We start from the raw sequence: 23,813 nt of genomic DNA, 5'->3' as shown, positions 1-23,813 counted from the left end.
TTTAGCCACTAAAGGCGGCCTAAAAAAAAGTCTTACAAATCCTAAAATACAAAATAGTTGGATGATCCCAGCTGTTAAGATTTCCCTTTTTATTGCTCCAACATTTCTCAGCAGGCCAGGTATCTTAGAAAAGCTACCACTTTTCTCAATCAAACCATATCTACAAAACTGATGTACTGATCAGAGCAATTAAAAGAAACAAAGGTTATCCCTTGACATCTGCACATTTCACAACAGCTCATTACACAAAACAGAAAGCCAATATGGTTTTTTTATTCTTTTATTTGGGAAAAGTGCTTCTTACAAAAGGGCAGCTGCAAAATACAGAGACCTCTGCAACAATTACTCGTTTTTTCTTAAAGTGGAAGAATGGGTGGGATCCAAGGATCAAAGCAGAAGATGGACAAATGAGGAGCATCTTCCAAGTTTATTTTAGGACTAGAGAGACAAAACTCAAAGCTAAAATTTCCAATCAAGAATTTCCAATCAAATTCTTCTAACTTAACTTTAGCTCATCTCGTGGATAACCACCCCCGCCCCCCCCGCCCCTTTACTGGAAAAGCATGACTTAACTCCTGCCAACCAATGACTCCACTACAAGAAACACCTTAAACTTAAGTTAGGAATCACATCTGTCTACCTGCGAAGCTCAGGGATGGAATGAGGCAAATACCCACAAAAACAAACACAAAAACCCGACAACAAAACCTCAAACAAGGACAAACATTTGTCCAAAAGTGCCTGGGCTGGAAAGGCTGGGAGACCATTAAACATTAAATACAACTGTGTATCCAAGCCCTGCTTTTTGTTAATATATGGGACAACCAGACAGTTTTAAACCTCTGTGGCTAAGCCCATTTCTCTCTATATATAGACAGAGCTAGCACTGCTCTATTTACAGCTACCAATATACTGTTTTGTCCTTTACAATCTATTAGCCACACTAGGCTGAAACCACTAACTCGAGTTTTTCCACTAAGGCTAAGAACACAGCATCTATGCAGGGACAAGAAGCTTATCACACATTCACACTCATACACGCCAAGTCTATCAGCCCTTAGAAGTCCACTTCCAGCTCAGCATTTCATTTATGCCACTGTGTCTTATTTTTATGTGTTCTTTCACCAATTTTCCTATCGTGCTAAACACAGTAAAACTCAACACATTCGCACCTGGTTCTGGTTACCCAGTAGTATTACTTCTGTGCAATTAAACAAGAGACCAAAACCACAGAACAAGTGCACAGGTGGGGGTTACGGGGGAAGGAAGAGATAAAACACAGATGTGCAGATTTCAACAGAAACCTCGAGTATCCACCTTGTGAGTCTGTAGCATGCTACTTGCCACAGTTCTGATCCGTCACTGGTCACCTCTATTCTTGGACCCCAACGTAGGGCCACTGCTGTTATTTATTTTTGAACCTGGGGTCCTCAAAGTTGAGTGTGGAGAGTCCATAAACTACCCTAGAACTAACTGTGTGAATCTGGTTGAAAACAGATGACGCAACAAAACTATGCTAACTGTCTGACAGTTAAATTCATGTTACAAAAACAACTAGCTTTAAGGTTTATTTTTGTAACTTTTTTTTAAACAGAAAAACGACACACTCCTTGGGGGAAGGTGAGGGATTGAGAAGACAGGCCCTGGGTAAAAATAATCACGACAGCACCTGGAGTTGATAGGCCTGCCTAGGAGAGACACGGGCACTGCCACACCAGCACAGGGGACAGCTACTGTCTGAGGCTCAGCAGACCAGTTCACACGCCAAGCAAAGCTGCTATAGATCCAAGTCATAAAAATCTTCCAGCTCATCATGAAACAAGTCCCACTCGTCTTCAGAGTCTGTCAGGTCGTCGTCTCCACCTGCAGCCAAAAGCATAAGCAACATCTCGCCCAGCTCAAAGGTGACAACCTCCTCTTCTTCGTTGTCAAAGGGGTTGCTGTTCTCTCTTTCCTCAATGAGCTCCCAGAAGTGGTTCCTTCGTTGGGCCTGTAAAAAACAAGGCCATGATAGGGATGGCACTGTCCAGTAGGATCTTGTATTCTGTAGTTTCTAAGGCAAAACGTCCAGCACACCAGAGGGCATGACGAACCAAGACTTCGTATTTAGGGTTTCGACTTTACCAACTCCTCCCCTCTGTCTGGTTACTTGAGGAAAACGTTTAGGCTAGAGCTGTAAGGGCTCTAGCTGTTCCTCTCCTATCCCTCCCAGTTTCCTGAGGTTGCCGTCCTCCTTTCATCCGCCAGTCTCACTCCCAGACCTGAGTGTTAAGCTCCTTCCCCTACCCCAAATCTGTGAAGGCCTTCACTCATCACGTGGCATTTCCCCTCCTTTAAAAAAACAGCGAGAGTTACCCGGTATCTGCTTGATGTTCCCACTTTCTGTCTCTGTGGCTCCTCTCTACGGCCATCAGGGTACGCATGCTTGTAAAAACAGTTCCCTCCAAATGGGCAGCTCCCACGTCCTTCATCAAAATACCTGCACGCCTTGTTGCTGGAAAGGAAAATATCGCAACCCTTATTCACGGTGGATTTCAGGTCTGTATTTGACTATCATCCGGTATTTCTTTAAAACATGTAGGGATAGAACCACCATGTCTGTTTCCAGCCCTCCCCAAGGTGTGTTCTTAAACGTTGTGTGCTACTGCATGAAACATTCACTACAGAAACAGACTCTGTTCAAGGGTGTGCTGCTTAACAGCTCCAGACTGCAGATCCAGCAGAGAGAGAATCTTCTAGGAAGCCCACACACAAGCACATAGGACAACTAGAACATGGACTCAAAGAGATAGGACCCTGCTCATGGGGCATTAGCTAGCAGTACAGACTTCGTTATAACACAGTCCCTCGGCATGCACCCCAAGGACTGCATTATAGCAAGGTACATATGGGTTCAGTGTTATCAGGGGGGACAAAAATAAACCGTACTGGAAGTTCACAGAAAGGGTAGGAAGGAGGTAGGAGTATATAATGCAGCACTGTTCTTTTCAAAGTGAACCCAAGCTATGTTGGGATCTTAGCTTGAGAAAAGGCTGCAGTGCTCATACCTCATTGCCTCCTTGTATTTCTGAATGAGTTTCTGCTTCTCTTCTTTCTCCTCCACCCAGTACTCACTTGGAATGACAAAGTTAGATGTGATCCGGCATTCGGGGCAGGACCTGGGAAACAATGAACAGGCTGCAATGCATATCCCCCTTTACAGGCCCACTCTTCTTCAAGGACACACCCTGGTGTGTCAACTCCATACTTAAAAGACTTTAACTGAAAGCCAAATAGGCATTTCCTGAAAGTGCTCCACACACTGTCACACAACTGACCATTTCTTTTGAGGCAAAACAAACTCCTTTATAAATTCAAATCAATGGCTAGCCAGTTCACTCAAAAAATTAACTTCAGTAAAAACAACAACAACAAGAAAAAATAACAAAACAAAAACAAAAAACAAAAAAAAAACAAAAACAAAAGAAGACATTTCACACGGACTCCTTTTTCTTTCGTTTAAATAAATTTATTTCTTGTAACTTTACTCTGTTTAGATTATGTAGTTTTTGTTCAGTTATGAGAACAATCTTTAAAGGATGGTGGATTATTGGCTAGCTTAATGGATGGAATAGGAAAGTGGAAATGTAAAATGTCAAGGAAACATACATTCAGAGCTAGGTAAGTTTGTTCACTGAGCCTAAACTGGCTAATCCATTAAATACAATCTCCTCAGAAAAAACACGAAGATTCTACTAACTGATACATAGGGTTTCCTCATTCAAATAAAAGTAGATATACCAACTAACCTAGAAGCTAGCTGAAATACAAAGAAATCCCAATTAAAGTACCCCAGTTTCAAGAGAAAATGCATGCATTTAAATGCGGTCCATCTGGTTGAAAGTTGGCACAAGATACTAAATTCTTCCCCAAAATAGAAAGCACAAACGAAGATTGGGGAGGAGTCTCACTTTATGATCTTGCTCTCAAATTGCTTAGCACTCCTCCACTTGCGAATACACTTGAGACAGTAAGTGTGGTTGCAGTTGGAGAGAATCCCAAAGCGACGCTCACTGGGGTTGGCTTTCTCATAGACCACCTCCATGCAGATCCCACACACCATGTCCTTACTGCGTTGGACAGCAAATGAGAGCTCCATGTCCTTCTCATGGGCCTCAATGCAAGACTAGAAAAAGTGGAGAGATTAAGGGTTATCAAGTCACGAATAAAGAAAGACTTCAATTTGACAGTTAATGACTTGTGTTCAAAGAATCAATAGTCAACTGAAAAGTTCCCAATGTGACATAAAAAGCAGCTCTTTTCATCATAAAGTGAATACAGGTGGACAGACACTCTGGGTCTTTACATCACGAGAGTCAAACTGTAGGAACTCTAGAAACTGGGGGGGTGGGGGGAGGAGATGGGGTTAGATTTTTAAAAAAATCTCTCAATTATTTTTTCACTCTCCATGTTAAGACAGTTTTTCATACTGTTTGGTCTTCCGGTTTCCAGATGGAAAAGTAATTAAGATTAAGGTCTTATTTTTAAAAGAGATTAAGGTCTCATTTATACCTATCAATTAAGGATGAAGGAAACCAACATTAGGTGACAATTATGTGCCAGGAACCTAATTTTCACATAAAAAACAGCTTTGAGATATACTTCACACAATTTCATTTAAAGACTACAACTAAATGGTTTTGATAGATCCAGAGTCGTGCAACCTTCACACCACAATTACTAGAATGTGTTCACTACCAAGATAAACCCACAGCAGTCAATCATTTATTTCCCGGGAAGCCACCCCAGTCCTAGGCAACTACTAAACTCGGTCTGTCGCTTATTCAGGACATTTCGTATTAATGTGCCTTTTGGGACTGGTTTTGTTCACTTACCACGTTTCCACAGTTGTCTAATGTAAAGGGTATCAGTATTCTTTTGATTGCTAAGTAATATTCCATCACATGGACAGACCACAATTTATCCATTCATCAGGTGATGGATATTTTGGTTGTTTCCACTTTGGAGGTAAAGAATTATGTAGCCACCTGGCCAGATCAGTTGAAACAGAGATCAACTCTTGATCTAAGGGTTGTGAGTCAGGAGTCCCATGCTGAGTGTATAGATTACTTAAATTTTAAAAAGGAGGGCATCTGGGTGGCTCAATTAGTGGAGCAGCCAACTCTTGAATTCAGGTCAGGTTCAAGCTCTCAGGGTTAAAGGATTAAGCTCCATGTCTGGCTCAATTCTGCGTAGGATTTTCTCTCCCCTTATCCCTTCCTCTCAACAAAAAAAAATGTTATCTGACTGGCTCAGTTAGTGAAGCGTGCAGCTCTTGATATCTGGGAGTTGTGGGTCCCTGCTAGGCATGAATCTACCTAAAGGATGCTACTGCAGGCCCACTGAACATTCATTCATGTACAAATTGTGGATGCCATATACTTTTTTTTAAGGATTTTTTTTTAAGATTTTATTTATTCATGAGAAACACAGAGAAGGGCAGAGACACAGGCAGAGGTAGAAGCAGGCTCCCTGCAGGGAGCCCGACATGGGACTCGATCCCGGGTCTCCATGATCACACCCTGGGCCAAAGGCGGCACCAAATGCTGAGCCACCCGGGCTGCCCGCCATATACTTTTTAATTGAGATGTAACTGACACATTATAGCAACACAACATACTAATTCTAGGGAATGGAAAAACCAAAAACATCCCTGAATTCCACATAACATCAACACTTTAAATCCTCAGAAAGACACTTTAAAAGATAAATGGATGCTACTATTCCCAATACCCAGCGTAATACCTGAAGACTTGCAAGGATTTAACTTGCTTAAATTCACACAACCAATAAATTGTGAAGGGAGGACTGAAAAATGTCCATCTTGGGACACCTGAGTGGCTACCAGTTGAGAGTCTGCCTTTGGCTCAGGGCATGATCCCGTATCCTGGGAGGAGTCCAGAATTTGGCTCCTTCTGAGGATCCGGTTTTTCCCTCTGTGTCTGCCTACTTTCTCTCTCTCTCATATACAAAATCTTAAACTATTATCTGCGAGCACCTGAGTGTCTCAGCTGGTACCTGCCTTCCACTCAGGTCATGATCCTGGGATGGAGCCCTGCATTGGAAATCCTGCTCAGTGCTTCTTCCTCTTCCTGTGACCCTCCCTCTGTTCACTCTCTTTCAAATAAAATCTTTTTAAAAAATCATTTTAAGGACAGCCCAGGTGACTTCAGCCTTCAGCCGGGGGTGTGATCCTGGAGACCAGGGACTCCCATGTCAGGCTCCCCACAGGGAGCCTGCTTCTCCCTCTGCAGGGGTCTCATTTATATTATATATATATATATATTATAAATAAATAATCCTGAAATCCTCATCCATTGGGACTTGGAATGTAAAATGGTAGTCCTTGTAAAGTATGGCAGTTGCTCAAAATGTTAGTCAGAGTTACCAGATGACCAACACTACAAGATAAATTAAAACAAACCGAAAAGACTTACACATGAATGCTCATGGCACTATTCACAATAGCCAGTGGGTAAAACAATCCAAATGTCCATCAACTGATGGGTGGAAAAAACAAAATGTGGTATATACCTGTACAGTGAATTATTATTCACCCAGAAAAAGGAATAAAGCACTGATGATACACACTGCAACGTAAATAAACCTTGAAAACATTATCCTAGGATGACCTGTGGCTCAGTGGTTGAGTGCCTGCCTTTGGCCCAAGGCATGATCCTGGAGTCCCGGGATAGAGTCCCACTTCAGGGTCCCTGCATGGACCCTGCTTCTCTCTCTGCCTTGGTCTCTGTGTCTCTCATGAATAAATAAATAAATAAAATCTTTAAAAAACATTACGCTAATGTTTGAGCCAGTGACCATAGGATTCCATTCATACCCAATCTCCAGAACAGGCAAATCCAGGAGGGAATGTAGGTGAGGTGTTGCCAGAAGTTGAAAGAGCAAAATAGAGTAATCCAGCTAAGGGGCATAAGGTTTCTTCCAGGAATGATGTAAAGGTCCTAAAATCACAAAATCGTGGCATGGTTGCAGTCTTAATATATTTAAACACCTGTTATTTAAAAAAGAAAAAAGCCCATGGTCTGAGGTTTTGAAAGTATGATTTCTTGATAAAGCATACAAGAAGCCCAGGAAAGAAAACCAATCAATCTACCAAGTATTTTTCTGAAATGAACAGACAATGCTCCAAGAGGGAAAAACATGGTCTCGCACAATTAACATAATACCTCCCTGAAGACTTACTTTTATATGTTGTGATCTCTGGGCGGCATCCATTGGATGGAGGACCTGCAGCCCACACATGTCACACGAGTCTCCGTGGAGATATACACAGTTCTCCCCATACCGGCACTCTCCCACTGCAGCATAGGGGCAAAGCTGCTTCTTGGTTTCCACTGCTGTCTGTTCTTTCTCAGATTCTTCCTTGGTCACAGAGCCCTGTGGGGGTGCTTCAGTGCAGGAAGGGGCAGCTGAAAATGTTTAAGAGGGTAGTAAAGGTCCAAAATGGGTAAGGCAGATATGTGAACCATAAGATAACGGAGAACCTAACTCAACAAGAAAAAAGGAGAACTTCAATTAAAACTCCAAAACAGTCTACTGAACTAATCCCTTTAGTCTTGAAAGAAATCATCTTTTTCTTTCCAAGATTAGGCTTATCTAAAATTTTTTTTCATGTATTTCTGTGCAATTGCACTGCTTAAAGAGGCTTCGGGGTTTTCAAAACATTCTAAAATTACTATTGGGATTCAAAAAGTTTCTTTAACTCCATCCGTAACTCTTAGGTAACCCATTAGGTAATCCGATTTAGAGTATTAAGATCAGGCTATGCAGAGTGAAAGCAGGACAGATGTGAAAACCGGCTACCAGTTGGACTATGGCCTACGGCCCTAAATGTTTTTTAAGTCTTCAGAATACTCACTACGGCCACAGTAGGGCTGCCCGGGAACAAACTCAATGGCATTCACCCAGTCTTCTGAACCTGCACCGACAGTAGCAAAGTTTGAATTTCTGGACTCTGCTTCACCCATATTCATTTCAACAACTGGTCCAACTCCCGATGAGAGACTTGAGGAAGCAGCAAGAGATGATTTTGCAGTTAGATCTGCAGCAGTCACTTCTTCCTGTTTCAATGGCTTGCTATGTTCATATCTAAAATATATATATAAAAAGTCAGCAGTCACTGTAGAGCCAGCAGACCCAAAGGGTATTTATTTATCCCCTGATCCTGTCCTTGGGTGCTTTTCAAACAATTACACCTATGAATCACCTGGGCAATTGTTTAAAGGTAGCTCTGTAATTTCTACGACTGGGACACAGCCCATGATTCTGCATGTGTACCAAGCCACCACAGGATAATCCTGCTGGCCCAAGGACTACACTGAGTACCAAGGTCATAGACCAGGGAAGGTGGTCAGGAAACCTCAGAGCCTTCAGTCATGTTTGGTCTGGGAGTCTGTTTGTCCACCCCTGCAACAGACCATCTACCACCCCTTAAATTCCACTCTACTCTGCAGTCTCATAGTTGCATGGCAACTGATACAGAATTTGTGTATCCAAAATTGAATAAAAGCAAAGCTGACCATAAATTCAACACCAGAAAAACATTTTATCACCTATAGTAGAATATCTACAATAGTAAATGGAAGACACAACATTCACAAAACATACAGTATATATTCTTTCCCTATATCCATTCTCTTGACCTACTTTTATAAAACGCTATTCCCTTCAAGAACCAACTTTCAAAAAAAAAAAGAATCAACTTTCCAGGGATCCCTGGGTGGTTCAGGGGTTTGGAGCCTGCCTTCGCCACAGGGCATGATCCTGGAGTTCCAGGATTGAGCCCCCCAAGCTTCTCCTCTCTCTCTCTCTCTCTCAGGACATGAATAAAAAGATAAAGAACATTCTGTCCAACAAAATCCCCAAAGCAGACATTCAGATACTATTATGCCTCACGAATGGACTTTAGCTGTTTTTACTTCTAGTTCTTGCAATTAACTGGGCCATCCTGACCATGGGCCAGCTGTTTTACTGGGGTCTGTGTTTACATCTAAAAGATAATGGCTAAACAGAGACTATCCTCCTTACTGCAAACATTTGCTGATATTTATCATTGAATTCTATCAACTCAAACCTTCATACTCCTACTCTTACAGCATTGGGGAACCTACTTAAATTAACTTTGTATTACAAGTAACTGGAGTATCTTGTTATCAGCTACAAAACCCAGACTGCCATCCTGGATCATGCAAGTTTAGAGTAGAAACCACTGAGAATTCAATCCATATTTGCTTGCACCACCTCACTTCATTGTCAAACTATCCTAAGTACTCCTTCATCATTTTAGAGAGGACCAGATGATATAAATTTGTCAAGTAAGTGGTGTTCTAGGTCTAACAGGACTCTAAACTGCTCTGTATGATGGCAGCCAATGGCCACATCTAGCTATTCACACTTCTATAAAATGTGAAACCAAGTTCCTTGCCATTTTCAAGTGTTTAACAGGCACATGTAGCTAGTAATTACCGTATTAGACAGACAGGGCTTCTGTCATAGTACAAAGTTTTACTGGATAGCACTTTTCTCAAGTTTATTTTAGAGCCCTGGGGAACCTTACACATCTAGCCCCAAACTCCTTTGACTAATTCTGTTTAGAAATTTCAGAAAAACATTTTAATTATTTTCACAGCCTTTATGTTGTTTTCTAAAGATTTTATTGATTTATTCATGAGAGACACAGAGAGAGAGAGGTAGAGACACAGGCAGAGAGAAGCAGGCTCCATGCAGGAAGTGGGATATGAGACTCAATCCTGGTCTCCAGGATCAGGCCCTAGGCCAAAGGTGGCGCTAAACCTTAGAGCCACCCGGGGTGCCCCTGGAAAACTTACTTTTAAAATATAATCTGCGTAGATGCCTGGGTGGCTGAGCAGCTGAGTCTGCCTTTGGCTTGGGGCGGGATCCTGGGGTCCTGCATTTGGCTTCCTGCGGGAGAGCCTGCTTCTCTCCCTGCTTGTGTCTCTGCCTCTCTTTCATGAATAAATCTTAAAAAATTAATAAGGGATCCCTGGATGGCGCAGCGGTTTGGCGCCTGCCTTTGGCCCAGGGCGCGATCCTGGAGACCCGGGATCGAATCCCACATCGGGCTCCCGGTGCATGGAGCCTGCTTCTCCCTCTGCCTATGTCTCTGCCTCTCTCTCGCTCTCTCTCGTGACTATCATAAATAAAAATTTTAAAAAAAATTTTAAGAAATCTGTATAGAAAGTAAATAAATAGGGCAGCCCGGGTGGCTCAGCGGTTTAGTGCTGCTTTCAGCCCAGGGTGGGATCCTGGAGACCCAGGATCGAGTCCCACGTCAGTCTCCTTGCAGGGAGCCTGCTTCTCCCTCTGCCTTGTCTGTGCCTCTCTCTTTCCATGTCTCTCATGAATAAATAAAATCTTTTTTAAAAAGTAAGTAAATAAATAAATAGAAATCTATATAAAAGGTCTCTGAAGGGATCCCTGCGTGGCGCAGCGGTATAGCGCCTGCCTTTGGCCCAGGGCGCGATCCTGGAGACCTGAGATCGAGTCCCATGTCGGGCTCCCGGTGCATGGAGCCTGCTTCTCCCTCTGCCTGGGTCTCTGCCGCCCCCCCCCCCCCCGCCGTGTGACTATAATAAATAAAAATAAAATAATAAATAAAAATAAATAAATAAAAGGTCTCTGAAGTGAAGATTTCCAAGTAAGCACTATGAAACATAAATGTACAAAAAGGTAAAGGACTAAAGCAAAAGAAAAAGACTCATTTTGAAAAATAGGTTTCGATGAACCATGAATGTTTTTTTTTTTTAAGAACTTATTCATGAAAGAGAGGCAGAGACACAAGCAGAGGAGAAGCAGGCTCCTTGCAGGAAGCTTGATGCAGGACTCAACTGGGGTCACGTGCCCCAGCTAAAGGCAGATGCTCAACCCCTAAGCCACCCAGAGATCCCCGTAAAATCTCTGGCTAATCTAGAATCAAGCTTTGAATGATTACCTATTAACAGCCTGTCTCAATTACCACAGTAGCTTCCTTTCAGGCAGACTTTTAATACATAGGTTTCCCTAAATCCTTTCACTTCAACCAGAGCTCTAAACCCAGTTCAAACCAGGATGATCTCCAAAGGAGTTGCATATTCACTGTAAACTATAAAGAAAAAAGCTGTTCACCTTGCCATCTGCCTGTGTATCAAGAGCCTCATCAGGGATCCCTGGGTGGCGCAGCGGTTTGGCGCCTGCCTTTGGCCCAGGGCGCGATCCTGGAGACCCGGGATCGAATCCCACATCGGGCTCCCGGTGCATGGAGCCTGCTTCGCCCTCTGCCTGTGTCTCTGCCTCTCTCTCTCTCTCTGTAACTATCATAAATAAATAAAAAATTAAAAAAAAAAAAAAAGAGCCTCATCAGAAGAGGACACTTTCCTCACTGCTGGGTCTTTAACCTCGGTCTCCCACAAGGAAGCCCACTTATTACATATAGGGTTGTGCTGAAGACGGGCAGCTTCCATGTTTACTCCCAAGGAGAACAGGAAATGCCACTCGGTTCTGGCAAAGCTACCTGAAAAATAAGCTGATTAACAAGTATCGCCTAGGTCTTAGCTTGGATTTCTTCAATTTAACCTTATTTCTTTCTTTCCACCTTTATGGTCAATCAGATGAGTAACCTCTTCAGAAATAAGAGGCTGATCTGTTCACCAGCCATACTTTCCTTCCTCCTATCAGAGCATACTCTCCACTTCCCTCCACTGGACACACCAGAGTCTCATCTCTGCTCTTAACCATTCATTTCCTCTCCCTGAACAGGTTTACAAAGATTCTCAACTGACTACCTATGCAAAGAACCCAGCTCCCCTACAATTAAGTTGGCCTAGAAAACCCACAGACATTATCCTACTAGAAAAGAACTGCTCACTCGCCCGCGCTCTCTCTCTATATATATATACATATAAATATATTATTAGTTCCAACCCTCCCCCCCCTACATACTGAGACTGAAAACATTAACATTGGGTTTGGGGAAGGAGTTATTGTGTTATCTCTCCCCTTTCCAGTAATACTACCAAAAATTAGCAGAGGGTGGGGATGCCTGGGTGGCTCAGTGGTTGAGTATCTGCCTTTGTCTCAGGGCAAGATCCTGGAGTCCTAGGAGTCCCACATCAGGCTCTCTGCATGGAGCCTGCTTCTCCCTCTGCCTAGGTCTCTGCCTCTTTATCTCTCTCTCTCATGAATAAATAAATAAAATCTTTATAAAAATTAGTAGAGAGTAAAAGGAGTGACAAACTCAGCCATCAGTGGTTCCATTTCTGAGCTTACAGTCACATGAAAATAATCCATTTTTCTCTATCCTTTACTAGATTTCCTAGTAAAATGCATATGGATGACTGAATATTAATATCCCACCAACCAATCATTCCTTAGTCTTTTGAACTAAGCATGTGAACACAAGGTGACAGAATTCCTTTGATAGAATGCTAAAATTGGCTGACATCCCCCAAATGTCTTACCCTAAATCAATTCTTTGATAGTCCTCATTTAGAAAGGTGGGGCACAATCTCTCTCCTCTTGAACATGGGCTAGAGGTAGTGACTTGCTTTTAATATTGTACAGGAGAAGCACATATATGTGGGGCTTCTGGTACTAGGTCATAAAAGGTATTGTGAAGCAGCCTGGGCTGATTAGTGGTTTAGCACCGCCTTCAGCCCAGGGTGTGAACCTGGAGACCTGGGATCAAGTCCCAGGTCCAGCTCCTTGCATGGAGCCTGCTTCTCCCTCTGCCTCTCAGTCTCAAATGAATAAACAAATAAAAACTTAAAAAAATAAAAAAGGCATTGTGTGTCCTTGCTGGCTCAGTTGAATCACTCCAGGGAAAGACAACTACCAAGTATGAGGACTCTGAAGCAGCCCTGGAGAGAGGTCCATGAAGTAAGAACTAAGGTCTTACCTTAGTGTATGAACCACCTTCTCCAGTCCATGGGGAGGGGTCAGATAGTGGCAGCCCAGCCCCAAATTCTAACCAAAATGTCTTGGAATCTCAAAGCTAGAACTATCCAGGGTCAACCATGCCCAGAAATTAGGAGATAATGTACATTACTTAGATAATGAATCTCTATTGGTTCTTTAACGTTCTGAGATGGTTACTAGAGACATTCCTGAAACATTTCCCCTAAATCTAAACTGGTAGTTAGTCTTACAAGCTGAAGGGCTTTAGTAGAGACCTGGAATAAGAAGTTCTCATAACTAATAACCTAATACACTATTCCAAATGCCTATGATCCCATTTTCTCTCCCTGATTAATAGAGATCTGAAAAATAGACTTGTGGTCAAATATGCACATCATTCTTGGTCTTAGAAATGCCAGTTGGAGCACCTGGGTGGCTCAGCGGTTGAGCATCTACCATTGAATTGGCTCAGGACGTCCTGAGGTCCTGGAATCAAGTCCAACATCAGGCTCCCCGCATGGAGCCTGCTTTTCCCTCTGCTTGGATCTCTGCCTCTAGGTTTCTCATGAATAAATAAAATATTAAAAAATAAAAAAAGAAAGAAAAGCCAGGGATGCCTGGGTGGCTCAGTGGTTGACCATCTGCCTTTGGCTCAGGCCACGATCCCAGGGTTCAGAGACTGAGTCCCCCATCAGGATCCCTGAGGAGCCACCATCTCCTCCTGCCCCTGCCTCGGCCTCTCTTGGGGGCTCTCATGAATAAATAAAGCCAGATATAAACATACGTTCTCCACACCTTATCCCTAGGCTTACAGATGGGGCTCCTCAGGAAACACACATTTCTTCCAAGCTAGAGATTTAGCAGCATATTAATACTGCTAAGGAGTACTTTTCAAAGCATTTATCTTAGATTATTTATAAAGTTCTTGGAATTCTGTATTTTCCTGTCACTATCTCCCTCTCCCCCTCTAAAAACCGATCTGCAAACCAATCCTTACCTGCAGCGGTCTCCGTAAATACAGTATCCTCGCTGAAAATACTTGCACACTACACCATAAGGACTGTCAGAGAGGTCATGCGAATAGCGACAGTTATCTCCTTCTTTACAAACCCCGTGCATGAAATACCTGTGAGGAAAAGATCCACAATGTTATATTTAAAAACACTAAAGCCATTCCTAAAATAATTCATGGTCAATGTATTCTACAGTAGCATACTTATAAATACTGTACAGTGTAATTTAACCTAGTACTATATAGCGTAGGTCTTATTCTATGCAAATGTGAAAAATGAACATAAAGCAAGGAGATTATGACCAGTTTATCTGTTATGGTACCATCGGCAGGCTGCCTACATATATGTGCACCAAATTAGATTTCAACTCTGAGGTCATCATAAATTTATCTCTGCAGGTTAAGGTTTTTAAAGATTTTATTTGGGAGAGAGACACAGATAGGGAAAGAGCACAAATAGGGAGGAGAGGGGGAAGCAGGCTCTCCACAGAGGAGTCTGAGGCAGGGCTCCATCCCAGGACCCTGGAACCATGACCTGAGCTGAAGGCAGACACTTAACTGACTGAACTACCCAGGCACCTTTTTTACAGTCCTAGGGAGGTAGCTTGTTTTTTACTCACTTCAGCCATAATGAAATAGCTGTTTAAAAAAAAAAATCATAGATAAAGCACCAAGAACTAATGTAGACCAGAATGGGTCAGACTACTATAGGTTTCACTACTGTGAGAAGCCATTTTAATTCCTCAAATGTCACTCGTGAATGACTTAGTTGGCTAAGCAACTCTTTCCTTGGCTCAGGAGTCCACCTCAGGGTTGAGTTCAAGACCCACACTGGACTTCACGCTGGGTATGGAGCCTACTTAAAAAAAATCAGGGGCACCTGGGTGGCTCAGCGGTTCAGCATCTGCCTCTGGCTCAGGTTTTGATCCAAGATTCCTAGGATGGAGTCCCACCATCAGGCTCCCTGTGTGGGAAGCCTGCTTCTCACTCTGCCTTGGTGTCTCTACCTCTTGGTGTCTCATGAATACACAAAGTCTTTTTTTACATGATTTTTTAAAAAGCCATATGTTAAAATATAAGCAAAATTAATTTCAAGCTTAGAGGCAAAGGGAAATCACTTTGTCCTTTTGGTTAGCAGACTATTGTTCCTGTGCCTTAAAGGATTACATGTGTACCAAACTAGCAGTTTCCAAAACACCAAATACCAGAGTGTGACTTAGTTCCTAAGGGGACCTGGACTTGCAGCAGCTTCAGGGAATTTTTCTAGAAATGCTAAGGTGGAGAACTTACCTCATACCTATTAAAGAACCTAAGGATGGGGGAAGAAGGAGTAGAGCAAGAAAGCAATCTCTAAGTTAACAACATATCCAAGTAATACGGGTCTGATCGTGTAAAGTGATTTCCAACCTCCATGTTCAATCTTCCCAGCACAGACTTCCCCCAGGGTTCTTAAAGATTAATGTATACCAAATGTGGGGTTTGAACCCAAAAGCCTGAGAGTCACATGCTCTACCCACTGAGCCAGCCAGGTACCCCAGGGCTTATTTTTTAAATTCACTGGCCCCATAACAAAATGTAATATACTATAGAGAATCAAGGTATAATTGCAATTAACCTAACTTCATCTGTTACTAGGTTTCATAATCTAACTCAGGTCTGAACATTTGCTCAACTACAGGACAACTCTGAGTCAAACCACTTGTTTTTCAATAGTAATTGGAGGTAGGGGGATGCGCCTGGGTCGCCCTGTCACTTAAGAGCCCGCCACTGCCTCAAGTCTGGATCTCACAGTGCTGGAATCCAGCTCTGAACCCGGCTACCCACTCAATGGGGAGTGGGCTTCTCCCTCTCCCTCTTCCTCAGCTCTTCCTCCTGCTTGTGCTCTCTCAAAATTGGTCAAAAACTAACTTGGCTGCATAAAAGAAATCCCAGACATCCCCATAACAAGCCAATAATTACATTGTAATCACTACAGTAAAACCATGCTTCAAAGTACATATAAAAAAAAAGTACATATAAAAGTATCCAGCTGGTAACAGGTCATCCTTTTGAAACAGTGTCAATGTTTGAATACAGTAGTTGCAGGTCCTCCCCAGTGGGAACTTTCACTTTGGGATCAACTTGAAGTCTGAGATATATATTGATAAAATCTCTACCTAGAAATACCAAGCTGGGAAGACAGCACCTAAACCTCCAATACAACTCAAAATTTTAGGTAATTTTTTTAAATGTTATGTAATTTTACATTTGTGCTTAAATCCCACTGTCAAACTTCATTCAATTATTGGCTGCACTTGGGTTTATGGTGCTCTTCACAAAGTCAGATTAGGTCTCCCACCAATCACTACCTGACAGTTGATCTTAAACTGCAGAACCTTAACCAGTTGCTTCAAGAATCTCCACTCCATAATACCTGCATCTTAATTCACTTCCTCAGCACCTCTCCAATACCTTCTCTAGTACTTACTTGTTGATATGCATGATGGGTAAATACTGTTCTTCAGAATCCAAAAGGATAGTGAAAATTTAAGTGAACACTGATTGGCCCTCCTCAGAGCATGATGTATGGACTATTAGCACTTTCTGGTCAAGAGCACAATACAGCATATAACCAAGAGGGATGATAAAAAAGACAAAGGGGGGAGGGGGAAAGAGACAGAGCTGAATAGTTATGAACAGACTCTGCAGGGCCTTCTAAGCAGAGTTATCTTTTAAGATTTCATTTATCGGGATCCCTGTGTGGCTCTGCAGTTGGGCATCTGCCTTCCGCTCAGGGCGTGATCCCGGGGGTCCTAGGTTCAAGTCCCACATTGGGCTCCCTGCATGGAGCCTGCTTCTCCCTCTGTCTGTGTCGTTGCCACTCTCTCCTCTCTGTGTATTCTCATGAATAAATAAATTTTAAAAATCTAAGAAAATAAAAAATAAACAAAGTTACTACATTAAACTGCCTTCCAAGTGACTGGTACTGACCAACTGATATATTTGCATCTAGGCACTTTAGGCTGATCCCAAGTTTCATGAGCCAGTAGGGAGTGCAACTACTAGAACAGTCAACACAGTCAGGCTACGCTACTAGTAGACTAAAAGGATGGTCTTTTGGGGCACTCTTCTTGACAAAGTGAATATTGCAGAAAGATACATCATATATCTGGTTCAACTTGATGACTCAGAATAAAAACTACGCAGCCATTAAAGTTTGAGGTCCAGTACTAACACTGAAGGAATTCAAGCAGACACAAAATCACCTGATACTGCCGAATCAACAGAAACACTAGAATACAAGCCCTAGTTACTGCCAAATACTAAGCATTATTTTACAAGGGTGTTTAGTATGTATGTTCTGGGATTTTCGTTTGTTTTTCTTGCCTTTTATCTCTCAGTGACAAGAACACTATTAGTATATTCAGAATTCTGTACAATCCTCACAGTAAAATCCCTCCTGGTCAACCCATCTCTGAGATAACATGATAGGGGAAGGCTATAAAACAGAAAGTGGAAAAAGACAAACCTCTCCTAGAACTTCTTCCCCAAACAAAAATCAAGTGCTTTTATGTTGTTTTTAAATGCCACCACCAAAAAGCCACATCCAAATCCTGATGCCACTGCCTAAATAAAGCTTCCTTTGGTAAAAGGCTGGGCCATGAGATTTTTTTAATTTTTTTAAGATTTTATTTATTTCTTCATGAGAGAGACAGAGACAGAGAGGCAGAGACATAGGCAGAGGGAGAAGCAGGGTCCATGCAAGAAGCCCATCCCAGGTCTCCAGGATCTCACCCTAGGCCAAAAGTGGTGCTAAACTGCTGAGCCACCTGAGCTGCCCAAAATAATTTTAGAGGTAAGTACAGGGGCGGGACAGCAAATCTCAAGCAGACTCCTCGTTGAGCTTTGAGCTGAACGTGGGACTCCACACCTCCACTGAGATCATGACCTGAGCTCAATCAAGAATCAGTGGTCCAGGGCAGCCCTGGTGGCGCAGCGGTTTAGCGCCGCCTGCAGCCCAGGGCATGATCCTGGAAACCCTGGATGGAGTCCCACATCAGGCTCTCTGCATGGAGCCTGCTTTTCCCTCTGCCTGTGTCTCTGCCTCTCTCTCTGTCTCTATGAATAAATAAATAAAATCTTTAAAAAAAAAAAAAAACAATCAGTGGTCCACCCCAGGTGGCTCTGGGCAATATGATTTCTAAGGTTCCTTCCTCCTAGATTCTAGGTAGGACTCCAGTTCACCTGTTGGCTCAGTCAAGTTAAGCATCTGCCTTTGCATCTGCCTTTGCTTCATCATCTTGAGGGCATCAGATCAAGCCTGGAGCCTGCTCTCCCTCTCCCTCTGATCCTTCCTTCCTATTCATGCTCTCACTGAGAGCTCAACTGAAAAATCTTAGGACTCCAAGCAGACATTATCCAGTAATAAAGACAAATACAGGGGGCAGCCCGGGTGGCTCAACGGTTTAGCGCCGCCTTCAACCCAGACGGAGTCCCACGTCGGGCTCCCTACACGAAGCCTGCTTCTCCCGTCTGCCTCTGCGCCTCTCTGGGTCTCTCGTGAATAAATAAATAAAAATCTTTAAAATAAATAAGGCAAAAATAAATAAATAAATAAATAAATAAATAAATAAATAAGGCAAATAGAACCACCAGAATCTTCATACTGCTCTACCTCCTGAAAACCCAAGCATGTTTGCCAAAATATTACAAAATTCCACTTAGCTTTGAAGACTACAAAAGAACCAAACAATACCCTCAAAGTACCTCTAGGCATAGTAACCTGCCTATGGACTTACAGAAATTACAGAACTTGGCATTTACCACTTAGTTAGCTAGGACATTTATTACTTAAGTATTTAATTTCTCCTGAGTGCATGTACCATTTCCCAGACTAAACTGTAAATTCTTGGTGGCTGAAGACCATGGTTCACTCTGGTTTTTATCTCCTACAATACCTAAGGTTAGCTAAAATTAATTATATGTTTAATGAAAACTGTAGAAGACACCTAGGTGTCATGGCAAATCCTAATGCCAACGGCAAATTAGTTTCTTATTTAATAGGCTGGTCACTTTTTTAATGTTACCCCTTCAACAACAAAAACCTCTATGGGACACCTGGGTGGCTCAGCAGCTGAATCTGCCTTGGACTCAGGGCAGAGAGTCCCAGAATCCAGTCCCGTATCAGGCTCCTGCCGGGGAGCCTGCTTCTCCCTCTGCCTGGGTCTCTGCCTCAGTCTCTGTCTCAAGAATGAATAAATATGGTCTCATGAATGAATAAATAAATTCAAAAAAAGTCTAAATCCAAAATACAGCTTCCAAGTTCTAAGTATTATTTTGCAGAAACATTTTTCATAATATTCCTCCAATAAAATATATGAAAAATGGCCTGGTGGGGGCAGCAGAATACAGTTCCTTGTGAAAGGCCTATGTATTATGTTTTTCTTAATCTGCAGAACAAAATGAGATAGGATTTAGAAATAAAATAGTAAATGAGAAAAGGATTCAACAACTAAAAAATATCCAAACTTCTAACTTCTATGAGGATTATGCCCTAAGTAAAGAAAATGGCCTTATCAAACTAGTTAAGTAGATGTAAGCATTATCTTGAATTCTCCAGGGAGATTTAGCTATCAAACACAATGAAAGTATTTATAATACAATGGATTTTTTCATTCCCTTGAACATCTAGTGCAGTCTCATCATAAGCACTACTAATTCATTAGTCCTCAAAAGATACACATGTTCTATTAAGTCCTTTGTCTTTGCTCTATTAAGTCCTAGGTCTTTGCTCTATTCAGTCCTTGGTCTTTGCTAATTTAGAAATTTGTTCTTTTTTTAAATAGCAGAGGAATCTTCAAAGCAGATATTAAAATGGGCAATTTTAAGTGTGGATTTACCAACATCAACTCAAGGTTTTACTAAGTACAGACAATGAAATACCTAAGGGTCCCTGCTCTCAGAAAGCTCAAGGTCTACAATAAATGATCATTTGATATTTGACTCACTATCCAAATTAAATTTTTTATAAAGAATAAGGTCATGTTGGTACCCAGAACTAAATATGTCAGAAAGACATACTAACCTGTACTTTTTAAAGTAACTTCCTCAAAAGCTAGATAGGTTTATACCAAAAAATTAGTGCATCTAAGCTTGGATCTTTCACATAATGCCTTTCTAAAAATATTAGGTTACTGAGCTATGCAAATTTTTAAATAAATAAATCTATTGGCTCATTGGCAAAATATTCCCATCAATCCAAGAACAGTCTAGAATACTGCATTTACTCAAACTCAAAAATCCTAAAAAGCAATGAAATTATTAGTCTGGTAAACTATTTTGAATTCCGATTATATACTGATGAGGAACTAGAAAAGGGGAAATAAGAACAGGGAAAAGTGGCTAACAGGAAAGTGTGAAAGTGACAATGAGCTCTGTGCAATGCCATATAAAGTTGGGTTCAAGTTACAGCTGCAAGATAAAAATGAGATATATACGGTAATGCCAGGTTGGTGATTGGGTATTCAAGGCTATACTATATGGAGATTGGAGATGGTAGGCTTCAGGAAAAAAGAAAGTCTTTGTATGGAGTTCTTAAAGGAACTCACATATTCAAGAAACACTATTTTCAGAGGTAGATTGGTAGGTACTGCAGTGTGAAGGGCTAAAAGTTCAGAAATAGGAAGGTCACTTTTTTAAGAGCCAACTAGCATGTATAAATCAACAGCACCATTTCAGAGAAGCCAACTAACTGGTTTCATTTTTTAAATACTCATTAAGATACCGCACTTGATTCCATTCTTCTGATCTCCAAACAACGGGAGACTACCTAAAACAGCTTTTTTTGCTTCTCCACCCAGCTACTGAAAAATAACTTACTTAAGCTTATTATTCACCCCTTACGTGCTTATTAAAGGCAGAGAATGCCCTTCAATATCGCTGTCAACACCAGGACTTCTGTATACCAAGACTATTGTTGTTCCTATTGCGTGGAAATTATCCCACAGGGGGGTGGCGGGGTGGGGGGGGGGGAAGACTGGTGTTGGCGGTGGATTTCTTTTTGGGGGAAAAAGCTGCCAGTCGCTATTGCTCACTTCTAAAAAAAAATCCAAGTAGAACATCCAATAAAATGCACTCCTGTGTGTACAGGTCCATTGTTTTGGTTTTTGTGTTTTTGGTTTTTTACACACATCCACACCTAAGTATAACCACCATCCCACTATTTTTCTTCAAACTTGCACCTGACCTACCAAATCCAACCCAACCCGCTGTCCTGGGAGAGAGACGAGCTGCTGGGTTTCCTGCTCCTTCAGGAGGAGGATGCGTGTTATTTCCAAGAGGGGACATTTTCGCCGCAGGAGGGAGTACCATCAAGGTCAGGCGCCCCCCAGCCCGGTACTCGGTTCTAAGACAAAGCTCGGGACCATACAAAGAAGTAGTAACAAAAGCTACTCCTCTGGGGGGGGGGGGGGGGCGGGGGGAGCAGACGTTACCAACGGGTGCCACGGGGCCGCCAGCCAGGCCGCGCTCCCGGGCTCCGCAGGGCTCCGCAGGGCTCCGCAGGGCTGCGGGGAGGCTGCGGCGCCGCAGGCGAGGGATGCGGGACCCGCGACAATGAACAGGGGGGAGGAGCCAGGAGCCAGCCCACCTTGCGCTCTGCGCGGCGCCGGGCCTGCGGGGGGGTAGGGGGGCTCCGCAGCGGAGGCGCGCGCTCGGGGCCGCGGCGGCGGCGGCGGCGGCGGCGGCGGCGGCGGGGGTTGACGCAGCGCGGGGGGAGGCCGCGGCGGCCGGCGCCGCGCTCCTCCTCCTCCTCCTCCTCCGCCCGCCCGCCCGCCCCTTCCTCCGCGGCCCCGGCCCCCTCCCCGCGCCGGCGCCCGGCTGCGCAGCGTCTCACCTGCAGGTGACCTGTTTAGTCCAGCCGCCGCCGCCGCCGCCGCCGCCGCCGCCTCCCCCGCCCCCCGCCCCCGAGGACGGGGAGGTGACTGTGGGGATAGGGGTGGGGGAGGCCGCCGCCGCCGCCGCCGCCGCCGCTGCCGCTCCTGATGTTGTGGCTGTTGTTCCGGGAGCTGCAGCCTCCGCCATTACTGTTTATCCCACACAGCAATGGCACCGGAACTTCCGGGATCACATAGTTCCGGTCCGGCTGCGGGAGAAGGCGGCGAGGCGAGGGGAGGGAGGGAGACTGGGGCGCCCGCTCGCTCCCCGCGGCTCCGCGTCGTCTCCCGAGCGCTCTCGGCGCTCGCAACAGCCGGCTGCAGCCGCAGCGCCCGCGGCCCGCCCCCAGCGCCCTCTGATTGGCCGACGCGGAAGCTCCGCCCCGTGAGGGCGGGGCGAGGGGCGGGCTCCGCCCCCTGGCCCGCTCCCCCCGGAGGCACGTCTCGGGATGTCAGTGGGATCTCAGTCCACACCGCGAGCGAGCGTGCTAACCCAGAGGGATACCTGCTAGCAGAGGCTGCTGCAGCGCAGGGCCGGAATGGGGGACCTGGGGTGGAATGCAGGCTTTGCCATTGCCTGGCTCCACCAGATGGGAGCTGAACGAACCGGGGATGCATACCCGTTCTCAGCCCGGTTCTTCAGCTCTCAAATGGGAGGACTAGGTCCTCCCCACCCTGACGGGGCAAGAGGAGGCTTATAGGACAAGCCTAGCCATCACTGAGCTTCGTGCCTGCTACACCGTAAACAACTCTCGCCCTACTGCTCCCATCAGGGTGTCATCTGTGAGCCCAAGAGACTAGCACGGTGGCCAAGCACAGGCTCCGGGGTCCTCCTGTCTCTCCCATTCCTGGCTCTGTGCCTTTGAGCAAGTGAATTTACCTTAGTGCTCCTGCTCTCTGTAAATAAAGTGATAATAATACAGTCCTCCCCACTGGCAATCAGACCGTGATGCACCTAACCAACACAAAGACAGGGACAAAGACAACAGAGAACAAGGTTTCTATCAAGGCCACGCCACAGCTGCCACAGCTGCAAAGCAATCCCTTTTTTTAGGAATAGGTTTTTTAAAAAGGGCCTTCCGGGTCCCACTTCATTGCTCCCTCCAACCTCCCAAAAAAGATCAGGGGATATCCAGTCCCTAACCTACTCCAACTCATGACAGATCCCCATGCAGAGCTCGTTCCTCTAGTGCTGGTCTCCCTCAGAATCACCCCAAGCCAGCTTCAAACCCCCCCCACTATCCTTCCATGTTGCCAGCCATTTCTTAGCTGCACAGCCTCCCCTGCTGCACCAAGTTCATAAATTTTAATAGTTGGACCACAGGTATATTGTCCAAGTCTTACATGTAATAATTTTTTTTTGTAATAATTTTTTTAAAGATATTATTTACCTATTCATGGGACACAGAGGCAGAGACACAGGCAGAGGGAAGCAGGCTCCATGTAGGGAGTCCGATGTAGGACTGGATCCTGGGACTCCAGGATTTGCATCCTGGGCCGAAGGCAGATGATCAATTGCTGAGCCACCTGGTGTCCAGTCAGTAATAATTCTTTAAAAAGGGAGGTGGAAAAAAAAAAAGGGAGGTGGAGGGGCACCTGGCTGGTGCACTAGAGCCTGCCCTGCTTGATCTATTCACCCCCATCCCAGGTGGGTTATGCGTCTCATTCCTTCATTAAAGGCTCAAAGGCGGGGATCCCTGGTGGCTCAGAGGTTTAGTGCCTGCCTTCGGTCCCAAAGTCCTGGGATAGTGTCCCACATCAGGCTTCCTGCATGGAGCCTGCTTCTTTCTCTGCCTATGTCTCTGCTCCTCTCTGGGTCTCTCATGAATAATAAAAATCTTTTAAAAATAAAAAATAAAGGCTCAAAGGCCTCCTGTGTGCCCTGAGGTGAGGGTCCCTAGAACCTGCTCATATTACAAGTGCTGTCTTAGATGCCA

The 23,813-nt window shown here is 44.1% G+C and overlaps 1 protein-coding gene across 1 annotated transcript; it reads right to left on the bottom strand.

The window, feature by feature from the left end:
• Positions 1 to 264: 264 nt before the first annotated feature.
• Positions 265 to 22,179, bottom strand: MKRN1 (makorin ring finger protein 1). The gene is made up of 8 exons (XM_025433845.3): positions 21,837 to 22,179; positions 13,949 to 14,077; positions 7,919 to 8,148; positions 7,243 to 7,469; positions 3,951 to 4,165; positions 3,048 to 3,158; positions 2,356 to 2,494; positions 265 to 1,990 (listed from the first exon to the last, which is right to left on the bottom strand). The coding sequence occupies exons 1-8, from the start codon at positions 22,022 to 22,024 to the stop codon at positions 1,778 to 1,780; spliced, it is 1,452 nt and encodes a 483-aa protein (XP_025289630.3). The 5' UTR covers positions 22,025 to 22,179; the 3' UTR covers positions 265 to 1,777.
• Positions 22,180 to 23,813: the final 1,634 nt, after the last annotated feature.

Source organism: Canis lupus, chromosome 16 (assembly GCF_003254725.2).
Source record: "Canis lupus dingo isolate Sandy chromosome 16, ASM325472v2, whole genome shotgun sequence".
In the NCBI taxonomy this organism is placed as follows: Eukaryota; Metazoa; Chordata; class Mammalia; order Carnivora; family Canidae; genus Canis; species Canis lupus.
The sequence above is the reverse complement of the archived record's forward strand: the minus strand, read 5'-3'. Positions and strand labels throughout refer to the sequence as shown.